A 17,714-nucleotide genomic window follows, 5' to 3' on the forward strand; every position below is an offset into this window, starting at 1 on the left:
AGGAATCTCACATATAATCCCTGCAGTGGGAATCGAAGATATTTTCCTTTCCACTTTCTGTGTATTGATCCTGCAATGCACACACCTCAGAGGGCAGACAGATGTAAAAAGAGATCTGGAGAATTATTTGGGTAGCGTCTCAGCACTGTATCTCCTGTTAAAGGGCAATATCTTGGCGGGCGCGGTTTATGAAGTCCTTCTCCCTTCATTGTGGAACACAAACTGCATAAGCCTGCTGTATGCAGTGTATGTACTCATCATGTGCTTCTGATTGTGCTTTCCCCTCAGCACTATGCATTTCACTCTAAGCTAGTTTTATGTGGACATTTCAAGGACTTTTTGTTTACCACATTTTTTACCTTTCCATCAATACTGAGAAAGAGAGAGGGAGAGCGCGAGAGGGAGGGAGCCTTAATCTCAGCAAGGCAGATTTAACTAGTGCTTTCTTTGTGCATCCTTATTGCATTCCACATTTGTTCTTGAAATGGGATTTAGAATGTCAAGGAGGGTGTAAGTAATGCTATAAGTAGAATATTTTCATAATCCCCGAGACTGAGAATCAATGAGACTGTTTACTCCAAAGCTCCACATGGAAAAATAAAATCCTGGAAATGGCTTCTGTTACATATCCTCCGCACAAACACTGCTGATTTGGTAGCTTGCCTACACCTCAGGATGATCTCAAAGTCATTAATCCTTGACATTAGATTCTGTTTTGAAACCTCAAACTTACACTTTTGTAAGTTCATTGCTGAAGTACAGGGTTAAAAGCATCTGAGTGATTTTGACACTGTATTCATAGCAGTGGCTGACACCGGTGATCTCTGGCTCTCTATATAAGTCCTTCTGCTACAAACAGGGCCTTATAAATCAATACATTCTGCAGCTAACAGGCCCTTCGATGACAGGAAGCCACCTAAAAATCCTCAATGAAGTGACCACCCCACAGGCATAAGTTGTTGCCAAACCTAACCATATTATTATAAATTAACCAGACGAAAAAAAGTTTTAAAACAAATAACAAATAACAAAATTCGGAGCTGTTTAATTGAGCAGTTCTTTGATGTCGATTTCCATTATTCATTTTAAACACACATTTGCTCGTCTGCATTGTGTGCATGGATTCATTTCCCTTACACAAATATTGGAATGTGAGTACCAGCTGTTCTCCAGCATACCGTCTCTAGATTTTGTGCACGTTAATTTACCTCAGCCCTGTTTTCAGAATGACAAACAAATCCTTTTATCTACTTATATGAGGCTTGACTTTCCCTCGCATCCTTTCCTTCTTTCTTTCCCTCCACTCCGCACCCTCTGCCACCCCATCCCCTCCCTCCGCTTCTATTTCAATATCTCTGAAATCATAAAAATCCTTCAGCCATGTCCCATTTCTCTAAAGTGAATTTAATTCTGAGGAGACAGCCGATGTGCTGTACATCAGGTAATGATGGATGCTGCTCAACATGTGAGGAGAATGTGCTGGTTGAGCAAAACCTCTCGACTAATTATTTTGCCAGCATAAGTAATGGAAACAGGCTTTTCTGTGGGTGCACCACCGACAGCTGAGAACCCATGAGTCTGGGGGAGAGGGACTAATGGATGTAATCTTTTGCTAAGGAAACATCTTTAACTGAGAGTGTGACGGTCCTTTGAAACACTGCAAACAGACAGAGCAAACAGCAATCAGTGCTCATTAATTTTCTGACTGGACACAGGTCTGCAAATACGGGAAAACATGGTCACTCCAACACTCACTTATCAGCAGTACTAAGCTGAGCACAGTTTTAATTTTTAGGCAAAGCTGATTTTTATCAGCTAATTACAGATCAGTGTTGTTATAGGTCCTACCTGCTCCTGTAATAGCATAAATGTCACAGGTCATTGATCAAAGGGACAGCAGACAGAGAGGCAGCAAGAGATATTTACCGCAGCGCCAAACACAAAGGAGTGGTAAATAAAAGCCCAAAGCTCGACTGGAAAGTCAAGGACAGATCTTTGGACCTGGAAGTATCAGGATTTACAGTGTCTTGATGAGGAGACAGGTCAGTGTCTCAGAGTAAATTATTACACTTCCACATAATGTTCAGAACTATAACATAATTGCTATTTACAGTATTCTGTATAAATACAATACCTGTAAGTCAATGCATCCACTCATGACAGGAAGTATGAGTGTTGAAAATGAACTAACTTAAAAAAAAAGACTGAAAGACTTTCCATCAGTGAAATTGCATTGCTTCTGAACAAGAGACTGCATGAAAACTTGACTGTGAACTCCAGAACACAACCATATACAGCATTGACTGGGAAGAGGTCAAAGGTCATCGACCAGGAAACCCTCTGAGACCATTGTTGACCAGAGACAGGTGTGTGTTTGTGTCTCTGTAGGTTTGTAGGTCTATCTTACCTGCCAGACGAAGGGACCCTGAGTTGTAGATGGCCTCGTCTCGCAGCTCTCTGACGTGCACGGTGACAGTGCAGACAGCATCCGGCCAAATTCCATCAGACACACGGACCTGGAACTGATACGTGCCAGGTGGGGCGTTCTCCTTGATGATCAAGAAACCTGTTCGTTTGTTCAGGATGAAGTAACTGGGGGAAAGAACAAACAGACAGATGCTCACGTCAGTTTAAGAAAGTCTGATGATAACAATGATAACGTTTTAATGCCTTTCAGCCCTCTACAGGATTTACCCTCAGCAATCAACACACTACAAATCTCGCTTTTACATGTTGAGACAGCCAACTCGATCAGCCCACAAAAACAAGTCACTGCATCCACTTTTATGCACTGATATATAAACAGAGACGTTCTACACAATGCTCCATGCAACAGTTCTTTTAATTCTATCTACTAATACCAAGCAGGGCTGAAGTGTAGGATGGCTGCTGTCATTACAGTTGCTGCCTCATGTGCCAGTATCCAAGAGTGGCTGCAAGAGAACCGTGTAATCACTGCATGGTCCAGCCCGAGCTATTCTGAAATGGCTGGCAGCCTGAGAGGGTCAAGCTGCTAAATCTATAGGGCTGACCCCTGATGTGGTACTGATTAGTCATTAGGCTATTACCAGCAAGTCTGCATTATTATTAAGTCTGCAGAGACTAGTAATTTCAGTTGTTTGCCCATCAAAGTTTGGCAAAGTAACCAGCCATGAGGAAAGAAATGCTCAGTATGACTGCATGCTTGTCGTCTCAGCCTCTAACTCCACTACCCTGCTGCTCCACTAGGGGCTGATATGAAAATGCTGGGATTACGGAGTGGGCCCACTGTGCAGATTTCTAGACTGCTAGGATGAGAAGTAAAACTTATTATTAAATACTTAACTTATTATTAAATACCAGCTTAGTACAACTCGGATTTACATCCATATTGGACGTTTCCACACCTCAGAATTTACATCAAACGGCCAAAGCCAGTGGAGAAAGTACCCTGTCCTTAACACAGTGAGGTTAAAAGTGAAGGTGTGGAGGTTGGGATGATGGATGGTCAAGCAGTGAATCAGACTTTGATGCAGGAGATACAGACTTGCAATTAATGGTTACCTTTTTGTTAACCTTAATGACATTGTTTTTTCCCTACCCCTAAACATATGTTAACCACTATGTACTTTAAAACTGACTTGACTTTTTTTTTCTTTTCTTTTTTTTGTTGTTACCATTTTAGCATCTAACACATGTTGCAAACCCTAACAGGGGGAGTCAATATGACTGGGATCCAAGTTTTTTTTTTTTTTTTTTTTTTGAGCATTCCTTTATACATAAACACATATCATTCCGGAAAAAAGACATATCAACCAAGCCTTGTATAGTAGAGAGAGGTATACGCTGTACATCTCTGTGAGCTATGTGACATAAAGGCTCAACATACACATAAGACACCACCCTCTTTACCTGTCTTGGTTGCCTGTATGACCTGGTTCAACTCTCCAAGATGAAGACAGAACAATGCAAATATTTTTTTGTCCCCCTAAGGCATGTGCTTTACTCAATGTTTCATTCTAAATTTTTGTATTTACCCCATTTTCTGCTATAAACCAAATGCCCTCTGGGACAATAATAGAAAGTGAGTGGAGATGATACATTAGGGAGAGGGAGGCAAGGGGGAAAATGAGACTGACTAATAGGCACAAAGACATGCGAGGAAGCAATTTCACTTGGTCCTTGTCTACATGCTCCCCTTGTACAGTAAATGAGCTCATTCAAGTTTAATTAGAGAGGAAATCCAAGGCAGAACCTTGGCAAATCAAATAATAAACCACTTGTAGAGACGAGGGTCACATTAACTCATTTTACAGCACAGTGTGTATAGATTATGTCCAGGTTTCACATCACTGAAAGACAATTTTACACCTCTAGTAAAACTACCGATTCCCATTTGCTACTTCACAATCTACTAAAGGATGCTCTTATTGACATTTATGTCAACTACTTACATTATTGGCTACTTCTACTTTAGTAAAAGGTAGGACACTTGCAATAAAGCTATTCTACAAAATGCACTGATGTGCTAAGTCAAAATACAAATTCTCTTTCTGTGGTGTGCAACACCCATAGTTACGACTGCGATCCAACCTCTTGATCCAAAACACCAAAAAAAGGATAGCTGAAGTACACTCTCACAGCAAATAACAGCTATTATGGTTGATTTGATGTACTGAAATGAAAATAAAGCAGACCAGAAAAGACCATGATAGGCTCAGTTTTGTGAAAAACCAGTACAACAATGATAGGACAATGTGTTCTGAACTCAACTTAGGTTTGAAACACCAAGAGATAAGAGCTGTCATGAAATGTTAATGCCTTATATTACACCCAGTTCACCAAGGAACTGATCCTTGACGTGACTTGAGAAAGATGGGACAAAAGTTTGACATTTTGAGTTCAGCTCAGTTTGGAGGATGAAGTTTAAGGTGCTGGATGTACTGTGACACTGTATGTGTTTTGTGGACTTGTGTGTGTGTGTGTGGTTCGGCAGGGGAGTAGCTTAATCACTACACAAGGGAGGGAGCTTGGTAGCTGATTGCTCACCATATTGCCAACATACAATTATCAAAAATTTGTACAAACAAATGGAATAAGCTATATGTTGCTGTGATACATTCGTGACACATGCAAAGAAGGCACACCATGACCACTGACCAAAAAGCAAAAAGCAACAGTTTGAATTTGAGGGGCTTTGTTAGTGGCTGTGCAGATAGTCCAAGAGTAATAGCAATGCAAAAAAACAAAAAAAACAAAACAAACATCTGGACTTTCTGAGACATATTTTCCTCTGTTGCTTTGCATTATTTAAACGACTACATAAATCACAACATGTGATGTAGACACAGTGTCTCACTAGATCAGCTGGAAAATGTAATGACATGAAAGCAATGTGTAATCAGGTTAGTTTAACAGAATATCGATCATCCCTAGATCTGCCACTAAGCGACAAAGATTCCAGGCCATCACAAATGTTTGGCCGACACAACCTGCACTGAGACCTGAGATGGAAATTGGTGACTTTTTTGACAACCTTTTGCATGACCTTTCATGAGAGCAAAAAATATGTATTCTATCACTGTTCTTCCTGTGTGCACCATCACCTACTCTGCTGCGTGAATCTGTCAGAAAACAACCACAAATGAGGTAAAATATTTGTGTTGTTTCTACAGAAACACTTCAAACACACTCAAACCTAACACAAGATACATGTTATATTTCTTCACTGACACCTACTCCATTGACTAAAAATAATATCATTTAACTATGTCAAGATTTTAGACATCTCTTGAAAAGAGCAGGTACCCAACCATCACTGGTGCGAGTTCTTTATGACACACATCATCAAATGTTGTACTCATATGCACAGTTTTGCCCTAACACTAATTGTAGCATTTTCATTTGCACATCTTGCAAAAATGTGAGAGTCACATTATTTACCTTGGCACATGTCCTTCAAAGACGTATGTCTTGTTGTCCCAGTCATCTGGGTCAGGAGAGTAGACTTTTCCAAGCACTGTGGTGGGCATACGGCCTGATGACAAAAGATACATCAGTTTATTAGTTTAATGTCCGTTTAATAACCATTAACTCTCTGCGAATACGTGTTCCTGTATGTGACTGATAGAGCCCATACTGTGGAGCAGGTGTGGAGAACATCAATAGAGAAGAGAAGGCCAGAGAAAAAATGCCAGGAAGTTAGAGTCTGGTGGAAATCAACAGACTCTGACAGACCTCTTTAAAAAAAAAAAAAAAAAAAAACTGCCGGTCAACTAATCGAAAATATTAGATGAATACATTCCTAACAACCAATGCCATGTTAAATGTATTTGCTACATCATGAGCCAGAGGCCACCAAATTTGGGGCCACATTTTTTTAAGGCATATATGTATATATATGTATATATATATATCTGTGTACATGTGTTTAAGTGTGTGTTTAATGTGTTGTGCATGTAATACCATTATAACTGAGTGTAAATATTTCAGGCTTCATCCACCATTCCTTTCAGCAGTGGTGACATTACAGGCGGCTGGCATAGGGAGATGAGAAATGCTGTTTGAATGCACAATGATTATAATCACGTAGACAGAACTCTTGTTGCCATCTCTCCCCTCCAAATCCTCACACCCTGCACCACGTGGGAATTATTCTGAGGGTGCCCTTCAAAATCTAAAGGCAGACCTTGCCATGATGAATTTTAGCCTATCGTTTGTCTTTGCCAGAAACTTTTTGCGGAAAAAGTTACACACCACTGAAACAAATTGTTAGCCTTTGTTGAAAAAAAAAAAAAAAAGATAATGCTATGCTATTTAATTAAGGTACAAGTATATGAGCAAAAGATATGTGTTGTGACAAACAGCAGAGAAATAATAAGTAATTCTATTACTTGATGTGAAGGGATGCAAATACTTGTTCACCTTTTAGAGTTAGCAGAATATAAAACTTATAATACCTGACTGATGGTCAAAACAATATTTGAATCCAATATTCTTTTAAAATCTTTTTCAGGCTTGTTGTGACACAAAATCTAGATTGAAGTCTGAGCCTAGATACTCTGGTATGTCAAGTCAAGTCAAGTCAAATTTTATTTATATAGCGCCAATTCACAACATGGTATGTGGTTTGTTTGGGATCCTTAAACTAGACATGAAATAGAGAAAGAAAAGAAACATTACAGCTGTGATTAACTGCATGTCAAATCAATCTATGGCTTGCCTTTGTGGCCCTTAGCACAGCACCATGGGAGTCATTCAGACTAAACACAGATCATGCAGATGATGATAATGTGGTGACAATCAGTGGGTTGACGGAGAGGTGAAAAACACAATAAAAATGCTGTGTGTGTGTGTGTGTGTGTTAATTACTGCACGCTGATTAAAAATGAATTGGCTGGCAGTATGAGTTTCACCTACAGAGACAGAAAACTACCTTAGATAACAAAGTTTAAAATGAGCCAGAAAATGTCTGTTCTTATTAGTTAGATAAATGTACCTATAAAGTCCAGGGCCTCATCACTTAATTAATCTTTTTCTGTGTCTTTGAACACTACATCCTACAGATGGAGGATGACCCTCTCACCTCGGTGACTATTGATGAAAATTTTCTTTTCCCCTGCCAAGTGTGCGTGATCATTTTGGTCACCGATGGTCACTGTCAGGGTGCTGGTCACTGTTTTGGCTGGACGGCCGCTGTCGCTCATGATAATAGGAATGAGGAATTCTTTCTGGCGCTCGCGGTCAAACGTCCTGAGAGCTGTTAGTGTCGCAGTGCCATTCAGGTTGTCCTGGAGGTAGAAATCATTGCTGTGGCGATACTCTGAGGGGATGGTGAAGTGAAAGGGCGGGCCATTTTCGGGAGAGTCCCGGTCCACAGCTCGGAGGAGGGTCGATGTTTGGTTCAACCTTACTACCTAAACAAGAACGGGAGAGCATAAGAGGTTGTGGCTTGCTCAGGTTTGGAATTTTAGATTCATACCACAAAAAATATTTCTCCTTAGCTTCTTCCTAACTTCCTCCTTTTCACCAACTTATTATGTGCCCGTTGTGCAGAGCACAGAAGGAAAGTGTTATAATCCGATGTGTATATTCTTCTTACTCTTCCTCTTCTGTACATATTTCTGCGCTCTACTAGTCCAGCAGCTTTGACAGAACCCCAGAAAAACATACATCAAAACATTTGGTTTGACCGGGAACAGCGTGCTATGTCTTTTAGTAATATCCTTAGTAACCATGACGATGTAAATTCAATTCCCATTGAAAATGAATGGGAAGTCGTTGTGAAAATGGTCAAACCCACCCCTCTTTGAGGCCACATGATTTCATATTTTTATGTAGAAATATGTCTGAAACTTTAAACAGGTCACAAGAGAGATTTTGAGACTTTTTAAAATTAAATCTGAATTTTGGTAGCTATGATAGTTTTTATGAAATCACAATTTAAGTTTTATGGGTTTTTTTTCTGTTTCAGATTTTATAATGGGTGTGTATTGCGCAGAATGTTCTGGGCTAGAATGTGTGACATCACCTGCAACTGCCAATTTGAAATAGAAAATTTTGCCAAAAAATCGAACTCAAACGTCTTTTAATTCCCACAATTTCCAACCTACATAGATGCTTTATATATGGAGATGCCGAGATATTTGTCCTCTCTCACCCAGTGTGACTCCCATTGCAATACGACTCATAGTTTTTGAATAAATCACCTCAAAGCGTGGAGACCGCTGACCAACAGTCCCATAGACTGCCATGTTAAACTGAGCTCTGAAGTTCTTGTTAAAAACAGAGATGGTGGGTATTTTAAAACAGCAACAGTGCCTAAACCGTAAACAGTACGTACACATATAATATATCAGTGTCTTTATTGAAGCTTTACGGAGCTTATAGTGAAGAAATTTTGCTGATAGTACTTGTGTTGTTCGAGGTGTGGGGGCATTTTTGAGCTCCTTTGGGGCCCACCACCTTTGGGGGCCCCAGTCACTATAGCAACCAGTTACTCAGCAGTTGTTGATGACTCAGCAGTTTCTGGGCAGAAGTGGACTAAGCTGACTCTGATTGGCTAATTAGACTGATTAACTCTCAGGCCATTTTTACTGCTGACAGCTGATTATCCTGGATACAAAATTTCTCCAGGAATTTTCTAGTTACATTATGTCAGTGTGTTGTATGCTGTCAAGCCTACCTGTGGTCCAGCCACATTCTCAAATACTACTGGGGAGTATGCTGCCTCAAACTCTGGTCCATTATCATTCACATCCAACAGAGGCAGCTGGACTGTGGCACTGCCTGTTAAAGGTGGAATCCCATGATCGGTTGCTATGACAACCAAGTGATGCTGGGGTACCCTCTCCCGATCCAGAGGCCGGGCCACAGATAGTACACCAGACTGGTCGATGGTGAACAGCCCCTCAGGATCTGAGTCCTCAAATAGGCTGTAGGTGATCTCACGGTTCTGGCCTGAATCGGAGTCGCTGGCCACCAAACGTGCCACACTAGTTCCCACGGTGATGTCCTCAGGTAGCGGGGCGAGAGACAGGAAGTGTGGAATGAAGACAGGAGCATGGTCGTTATAATCCTCCACCTCCACTACACAGTGCAGGAGACTTGAAAAGTCAAGGTCTTCAACCTGAAACAGGAGCCACATACATGCACATGTCATCCAAGTGCAGTATAGACAAGATTTAGATGTAAAACCTTTCATTTTATCAACCACATTTTATCAGTCAGAATAAAGCCTGCTGGGACGCACACTACAGTAAGTGTGATTGTAATCTATTGTACTTTTTTTTTCCAAATAGATTGTTGCATTGATTGTCAGCAGTTGGAAGTTATGAAATAAGATACATTTTTAAAAATATTCATATACAATTTACAGTAGTGATCAGACCTCTGTTGTCAGGCATTTTTGCTCTGTTACACTTTGGCTATAAAGCAATATCACACCATCCACATGGTATGTGTGTGGCTGATTTTTATAATACCTTATAGAATTTCAGGTTATTTTCCAACTACTACCTCTTACTGCCACCAATATGAAAAGTTACTGTGTGGAGCTTTAAAGTTCCTGTCTGTAACTCATATGACACCTTATGTTTGACTGGCTTTAAAGAATTCTCTTCACCTCGAAATTCTTTGTCTTAGCTTTTGATGGAGAGGCTGACAGGTTGGTTTGAGGGTTTTATGAGCACTGAAGAAAAACAACTACCGTTGAGATCATTGCTTACGAAAATTCTTAAAACCTTTGCCATTTTTTCTATCAGTTTCAACAAATCTCAAAACTTTCCTGGAACATACTGTATGTGAATGTACTCAAACTTCAGATGCCTTCTAAAGCCCATTTTATATTTCCAACAGCAGGCACCACAGCATCATTCATCCTCTGGCTTTGGTCAGTCTTTACTACTTCTTCACACATGCTGCATAGACTTCGCTGTGAGGGTTTCTTTCACAAAAATGAAATTAAACCCATGAATTAGAGACAGGTAGACATGATACTAAAGCTCAATTAAAAGAGATCAATAGTGCAAGGCTCCGTGGTTCAACAGTGCTTTTGGAACAGCTTCAATATACCTTCAGTGTGAGATTGAACCTCTGCTCACTGTGACGTTCATAGTCCAGACGTTTCTTAAGCCTCAGGGTGCCACGCTGCTCCTGCTTGTGGCTGACCATGTAGAACTTCTGCTCTTGGTCGCCGGACACAACACTAAAGGTGAGCTGGGCATTTTCTCCAGTGTCTCTGTCCTCTGCAGCAAGCTCCAATACCTGAGAACAAGCAGTAACATCATGTGAACACAGTGCAAAGGCTTTGTGCCATTGGGGATGTTGGCTTCTTATACTTTTGACACATTAACTGAACTCTTTAAATTGGCAGCATATTTTGGATATAGATATATACATATAGAAAATTGTTGTCCACATGGTGAAGAGAAGACTTAAGTTGATATACAGGACAACACATATGCTCCTATAGGCAGATGATGTGCCTGCTCAAATCTGCATTATAGACTGGTCTATGGTGTTTGGCCAGTCTTAATTTTGTTCTCGTTTGTCTAAAAAAATAAATGCCTAAGATAGTGAACAGTTAAATTTTGCTTTGTGCAACATATGCATTTAGATGTCTGTCTGAAGCCTAACTCGTAGTTTGAACTACACTTTACTCAAAGTCTATATTTGTGAAACCGACCCACTTTCTTTTTTTATGGGAATATCTAGGTCACTGAAACTTCACAGATGTTCTAAACCAGTCACTTGTTTGCTTGGGCTCTCTGCCATTATGTGCTGAGCAGGTAGTGTTTTTACTGGAAAGCTGTGAGGATACAACCACACCATCTATGTATTACAAGACTAAAGCAATATGTTAAAAGTGGATGTAAACTGGATAGAGCTGCAGAGTTGGGCTCGAATATTATGATGAAATTGTGAAAAAAATATCCATTGGAGGAGCTTTAATAATGCAGGTTGCCCTTTGTTTTAGTCAAATGACGATGATACATGTAGTCACATTAAACGGAGTTGTGTGGTTTTTCTTTTTTATCATGTGCTGCACCAGTCTATGCTCTTTATGAAGAAAGGGCCAAAACATTCAAACATACTTTAGGTGTTTTTTATTGCTTTGTGATAGTTAAGCTTGTTTTTGGAAAGCATTTTTTTAACAGGTGCCTTTGGTCCATTATTGATTTCACAGATGCCAGTAAATGCCTTTGTATTAGTTTTTAATATTCTTTAAAATCTTGTAAAATATACTGAATTTAAAAAGTCACATAAGCCCTTTTGGGAGATACTGGATTCTGAAGTATATCATCATCCACCACCAAATGCAATCTTTACATTTGCAGAGGTCATTTAAAATAAATGAGAGAATATGGTATCTGTGGAATAAGCTACTGAAATAGTGCCCTATCAGCAGTAAGGCCCCTACCCACCTCTGCATTGGGCTCTGCATTCTCAGAGATCCTTGCCAGGCAGGAATGATCAGTGAACCTTGGAGCATGGTCGTTCACATCCTTGATCTGAATAGTGGCAGTTCCAGTGCCTGTCATTCCTCCCCCATCCCTGGCCTCCACAACCAGGAGGTAGGACTCAACCTGCTCTCTGTCCAGGCCGCCCATGGCTACAGTGATTGTCCCTGTGGTGGGGTTGATGGTGAACATTTCTGAGAAAGTAGGCAACCCTCCTACTTCGACATTAGTGGCGTCTAAACTACCCACAATCCTGTAAGAGAGCACAGCATTCTGCCCCACAGCTGAGTCGTCCAGGTCAGTGGCTGTCATCTCCATCACTGACGTCCCCACTACAGAGTTCTCCGCCACGTCTCCATGGCAGCTGGGGGCGCAGGTGAAGACAGGCGCATTGTCATTGATGTCCCACACATTGATGATCACGTCAGTGAAGCCAGTCAGACCTTCGCCACCTTCGTCTGTGGCCAGGACGACAAAACGCCACACGGCGCGCTCCTCGCGGTCCAGAGTCCGCTGGGCGTAGATCTTGCCTGTGACTTCATCAATTATGAATTCGCTCTCTGCACCCTGGCCATGGAGAGAGTAACGCAAGGCCTCCTGGTCGGCATCCTTATCTGGGTCAGATGCTGTTACCTACAACATCAAAGGCACAGCAAGACAAGGAGGGAGATGAGAGTGTAATCACCAAGTTTTTTACACTATTTAATTATTGAAATGCTGCTGACTCGGCGTGGTATCTTGACTGGAAACACTTTGCGACTTCTCTGTGCAGTTGTGAACTCTTCAGTAGGCAAAGATTCAACCTCCTTAATCCAAACACACACCTCTTCTGCCTCTCTCCTTCTATCTGCCCCTTCTCACTCATCCTCAAAACATCAGCAGCAATTACACCCTGGGCACACCAAAGATGTTACAATTTAGCATGGTAATTGCAGTGTGATGTAGAGCCAAATTTAACTATGCTCTATTTAAAGGGTAAGAAATGCACTCTTACATATGTAAAGAGGGAAGAGAACACCAGGCTTACTATGAATGACCTCCAACCCACTTTTATATCCCAATTCTAGAGCTATATTGTCTATAGTGGAAACTTTCAGTACGCACACACGAGGAGCAGAAAGCAGACCATAAGGCAATATTCCCTGAATTTGAATGAAAGTGCATTAGATTGTAATTGCTAACCTTACTTTTAAATCATTAATTATAGTCTACAACTCATAATAAAAGCTTTACATTTTGAAGTGTTTTTGCCATGTTCAATTAATTTAAAAATAAAGTAATTTAATTGAAAATTTTCATCGGGGGAGTGAGTTTGTTCTGTTTTGGCTGCTTGCATATCTTACATATTTTCTAAGAGCAAGACAGCTTAGACTTCAGTGAGTGGTCAGTTTAAGTGTCTTACAAATAATATGCAAAAAAAAAAGTAAACAGAAAATTGCAAAACTTTCACAAGTTCCATGATATGGTTGAATAAATAATGACCGGGCTGTACCTGTAACACAAACACTGGCGAGCCATCCAGCTCCTCTGTCACACTGCCGTAGTACTCGTTAACGGTAAACACCGGAGCCTCATCATTCTTGTTAACCACATTCACCGTCACTGTTGTGTAATCTTCCCACTTCCCATCTGAAGCCAGGACATGAAGCTTGTACCTGAGTGAAAGTTTCAGCTTTGTCAAGGGGCTTACACAAAATAAACAACAGTTTAGATCCAAGTGTGTTTTGTAGAAACACTTGTGTGCTCTAAAACACTTAAGCTACTGAGGTATGATTTAAATAACCAGAAGTGAAGTTTAAATCTATAGCATATTGTGCCAGACCAAGGGAAAGAAAAAAAAATAGGGAATAACCTATAACATCATGTATTGCAGGTGAAATTCTTCTGCAAGCATTTACCTTGTGCTTCAAAGGATTCTTCCCTGGAGTGTGTTCCTACCTTTTGTTCTGTTCATAGTCCAGAGTCTGGGCGATAAAGATGGTGCCCACCTCTGGTTCCACATCAAAAACCCCTCCTGTGTTCCCTGAAGTGATCTGGTAGCGCAGCTTAGCGTTTCCACCTGCAGGTCGACAGAAGATGGGGGTGAATTAGGAGAGACAGTCTGTATAAGTGACACTCAGATATTGACAAAGCAGAATATAGTAGGTCTAAGTCTTGTTGCTGTGGTACCGAAATAGGCAGGAGCTTAATCATTTGTAGAGCTTTGATGAAAACCTGATCCCCCATGAATTGGAAGTCCCCATCTAGTTCAGTGCTGCCTGTTTCTGCCAATCCACCGATCTCTCTCCCTTAACGGAGTTAGATAGTATCAGCCTGCTTTAGCTGGCAGACTGAAACCAGATACAGAGTCTTTGGTGTGATCTGTTTGTTGTGAGTCTTAAACAACAGGTGACCTCTGCTATTGCAAAGACGATGGCTATAGCTGCTGCATTAAAATAGCATCTTCATAACAAGAAACCTATGAAGAAGTACAACACAATAAGAAAAAAACCCCAATAACCTCACTGAACCTTTTTCTCCTGTCTGATAACGTTACACAAATAGAAAAGACATAAACAAGCCATAGTGAAATGACATCTTCGCAAACAAAAATGAGTCATCTGCTACTAATTAGCATCCACATTCTCAAACCACAATTAAAGCTATGTTGCAGCGTAAAGCCAGAAACATTCCCAATGCAAGTTTAAGAGCTTATACTTTTAACAGTCAAAACTTTTTATGGAAGCTTTACTTTTGGTGTTACTGACAAGTTAGAAGACATCCAATACACAAAACAAAAATAAAGAAATATACGTCCATTAGTTGTCCTACTGAAGTCAGCTTATGTTCAGAGGACTACATCCCATACTGCATGGAACGTAAATATCTATACACTTGTCTAAAACAAGAATGTGTCTTTCATAGCAAATTTAAGAATTAAACATCAGGAATCAGTTAATAACTAAAAATGAAAAGACTGGGTAATGTGAGTTTAAATGTATCTGAAAAATTTGATCCCAATGTCATCTCTTCTGCTGCCAAGGCAGGTTCTGAAGATGAATTACTATTTGCAATTGAAGCAACTCTTTTTAGTCATCAAAAGCTGATAATAATGGTATTTAAATGATCTTTTTAGGGTGTAAAATGGATTCAAAGCCAGATTACTCGAGCCAAGTACTGACTTGTAAGTTCACAATCATGCTATTCTTCAAGAGAAAAAAGGGAGAAAAAAAATTGAGGGGAAAAAAAGTTAAAATAGTTTAATAATAATAGTTGACTGGGAAACAGCAGGCTCTTTTGAACTGATGACGAATAGTATCATGAACATGTTATTCTCAGGTTGTGTCAAAAAGGAAGAAACCTATAATGCAGCTCAAGAATAAAACCTGTACAGGTGATTAAACCATAGAAAAAGTGAACTTATTAGCAGAGGAATGCCAACAGAATTCAATTCAGTGCTCTTTATACTGACACAGAGGTATGCAGAGATTCACTAAATGGCTACTTGTCGTATTATACATGTAAACTTAAAATCTATTGACATCCTATGACTTTTAGGACTTAAATTAGTACAGTGCTGCTCTCTGCCTCCCAAAAGTCGAGTAAAAACACAGAAATGCTGATACATAATAGAAATGTAGTAATCTTCCATTGAATTATTAATACTGCATTGTTGCAAGCAGCCTTAAATCATATTGCTGTTAAGTCCCCCCTCCCCTCATTTCAAAAGTTCTCCCTCCCTGTCTTACACAATAACTCCCCCCCCTGCAAAGCATTTTTAATAAAGTCTATTAGATGCTGATCAACACAATGTTCCCTCTCAATGCAATTACTACTAAAGCCAAGGTCTGCATCTCAATCACCGTTGCATCCACCACCCCTCATGTTAATATGAAAGGGAAAGGAGAAACCTCTGAAGACGAGATGAGATTCACAGCTTATTAGCAAGATGAAAGTCAAGGAAGGAGAGAGGAGAATGCTCTAATCCAGATCGTTTTGTACCGTCTGTCTGTTGGCATTTTAAATGAGACATTAGGGATATATGCAATTTCATCTCTTCTTTTCACTCACTCTCATTCTCTGTTTTTTTTCATGTTGTCTCAATCGCTTAAGTATTTAGAAAACTGCTGAGACCCAAAGGACAAACGAAACTGCACAGGGAGTAATACAGTAGTTAAAATAAACAAACAATGGAGAGAAAATTAATGTTTTTTTTCCCCCCAAGTGTACCAATTTCAAAACTCTTTTAATCTCCTTAGGTCCTGTGCTGTACTGAAACTGGAGTGTACACACAACAGAGCAGGGAGAGAGGGAGACACACACACACACACACACACACACACACACACACACACACTCACACTCACACACACACAGACAGAGAGAAACAGGGCTGGCAGATGTCACTAATAGCAAAAATGTCAAACATTTCATTCACTTTATGAATGGATCTTTGTTTTTGTACTGTTCCAATGTTTATCACTATTGTTCACACTGTCACTTGTGATAATATACAAAGAGGTCGGAGAAAGTCGGAGACCACTTTCCCATTCAACATGTTGTGTCAATGACCTGTAACATTTGTGAATTATGTGTCATAACTGCACTTATTCACATGCAGATAAGTATGTGGATTGACTCCCAGCCTGTCCGGACCATTTACATATGCAACTTATAGAGTACAAGGAATAGCCTTCTTACTTATTTTGATTTACATTTAAATATTTAAGATTTTATATATTCCAAAACTTATCATCTTGAGCTACAATGATACAAACATGATGTCAAGTGGAAAGTGGCCTTTAAGCAACAGAGAGACATGTCATTGAAAATAGACCATCACAGAACTGCTGATACATACCTGCTCTCAGCACAGGGAGCTGAATAAACCTGAGGTGACCAAAAGGCCTGAGGTCAGACTACTGTAAGTAAAAGCTACTTGGGCTTAATATTTATGAATAATTGCTTTAGATGAATACTTCACTAAATAAAAGGTCTACAGAAAGGGACTTCGGGTTTGGCCTTCCTCGTGCTTCTATCTGTTGGTTTATGCAATTTTTTTTAAATTAAACACACACACCTTACTGCTTCTTCCATCTCTCTCAGTGGGTGGTAATAATCTTTTTTCTGGACTCATGCAGCCTTCTTACACTCACACACCTAAGTAAGCAAATAAGTGTCTTGTTGTGATCTCATGTGCGCGTGCAGAGCAGTTGAGGGTTATTTATCACAGTGAAATGTGAGGCGCACAGCAGGCATCCGTACTCTACCATGATGAATGCTGGATAACGTGAGAGTTTTACCAATATCCCTTTCCCCTACACATTACCTCAATTTCTACATATGCAAAACCTCCATGTCTCCCTCTCTTCTTAGTTCCACGGAAAATAAACCCACTTCACATCACTCTGTGTATGTGTGTATATTAAGAGCAAAAAGGCCCAAAGCACATTGCACAAAGAGAAGCATTTGTAAAATCATTCATGAGCTGAAATCAGCATTGAGTATGAGTACTTAGGTACGTCAATCAGGAGTAGAGTCTGGTGAGCTGAAATTCAAAATGATTTCTCTCAGGGTCATCTGGACAAATTCTGGACAGAAAATGAAAGATAATGAGACCTTTATAAGTCTGAATATTGACTGGCTTAGGCTTTCAAACTGGATTTTCAATGACTTACAGGCATAATTTGTTTTTGCTGCGTAAAAGCACTAACAACAGTAAATACAAATACAACACCATTCCCCGAAATTCAGTCAGTTTGCATAATGACAAGAGCTCAGAATTTTTTTCAATCC

General features: G+C 40.0%; 1 protein-coding gene across 1 annotated transcript in view; it reads right to left on the minus strand.

Moving 5' to 3' along the window:
* si:ch211-186j3.6 (neural-cadherin) overlaps window positions 1–17,714 on the minus strand; it is a 266,619-nt gene that overhangs the window by 107,454 nt on the left and 141,451 nt on the right. Inside the window, exons 17-24 of the mRNA XM_018697417.2 lie at window positions 13,878–13,998; window positions 13,432–13,594; window positions 11,904–12,572; window positions 10,552–10,743; window positions 9,164–9,607; window positions 7,565–7,895; window positions 5,923–6,016; window positions 2,408–2,592 (exon numbers count right to left, since the gene is read on the minus strand). Of these exons, the coding sequence (XP_018552933.1) occupies window positions 2,408–2,592; window positions 5,923–6,016; window positions 7,565–7,895; window positions 9,164–9,607; window positions 10,552–10,743; window positions 11,904–12,572; window positions 13,432–13,594; window positions 13,878–13,998 (2,199 nt within the window). The remainder of the gene's footprint in view (window positions 1–2,407; window positions 2,593–5,922; window positions 6,017–7,564; window positions 7,896–9,163; window positions 9,608–10,551; window positions 10,744–11,903; window positions 12,573–13,431; window positions 13,595–13,877; window positions 13,999–17,714) is intronic.

This window comes from Lates calcarifer, linkage group LG2 (assembly GCF_001640805.2).
Source record: "Lates calcarifer isolate ASB-BC8 linkage group LG2, TLL_Latcal_v3, whole genome shotgun sequence".
Lineage (NCBI taxonomy): Eukaryota > Metazoa > Chordata > Actinopteri > Centropomidae > Lates > Lates calcarifer.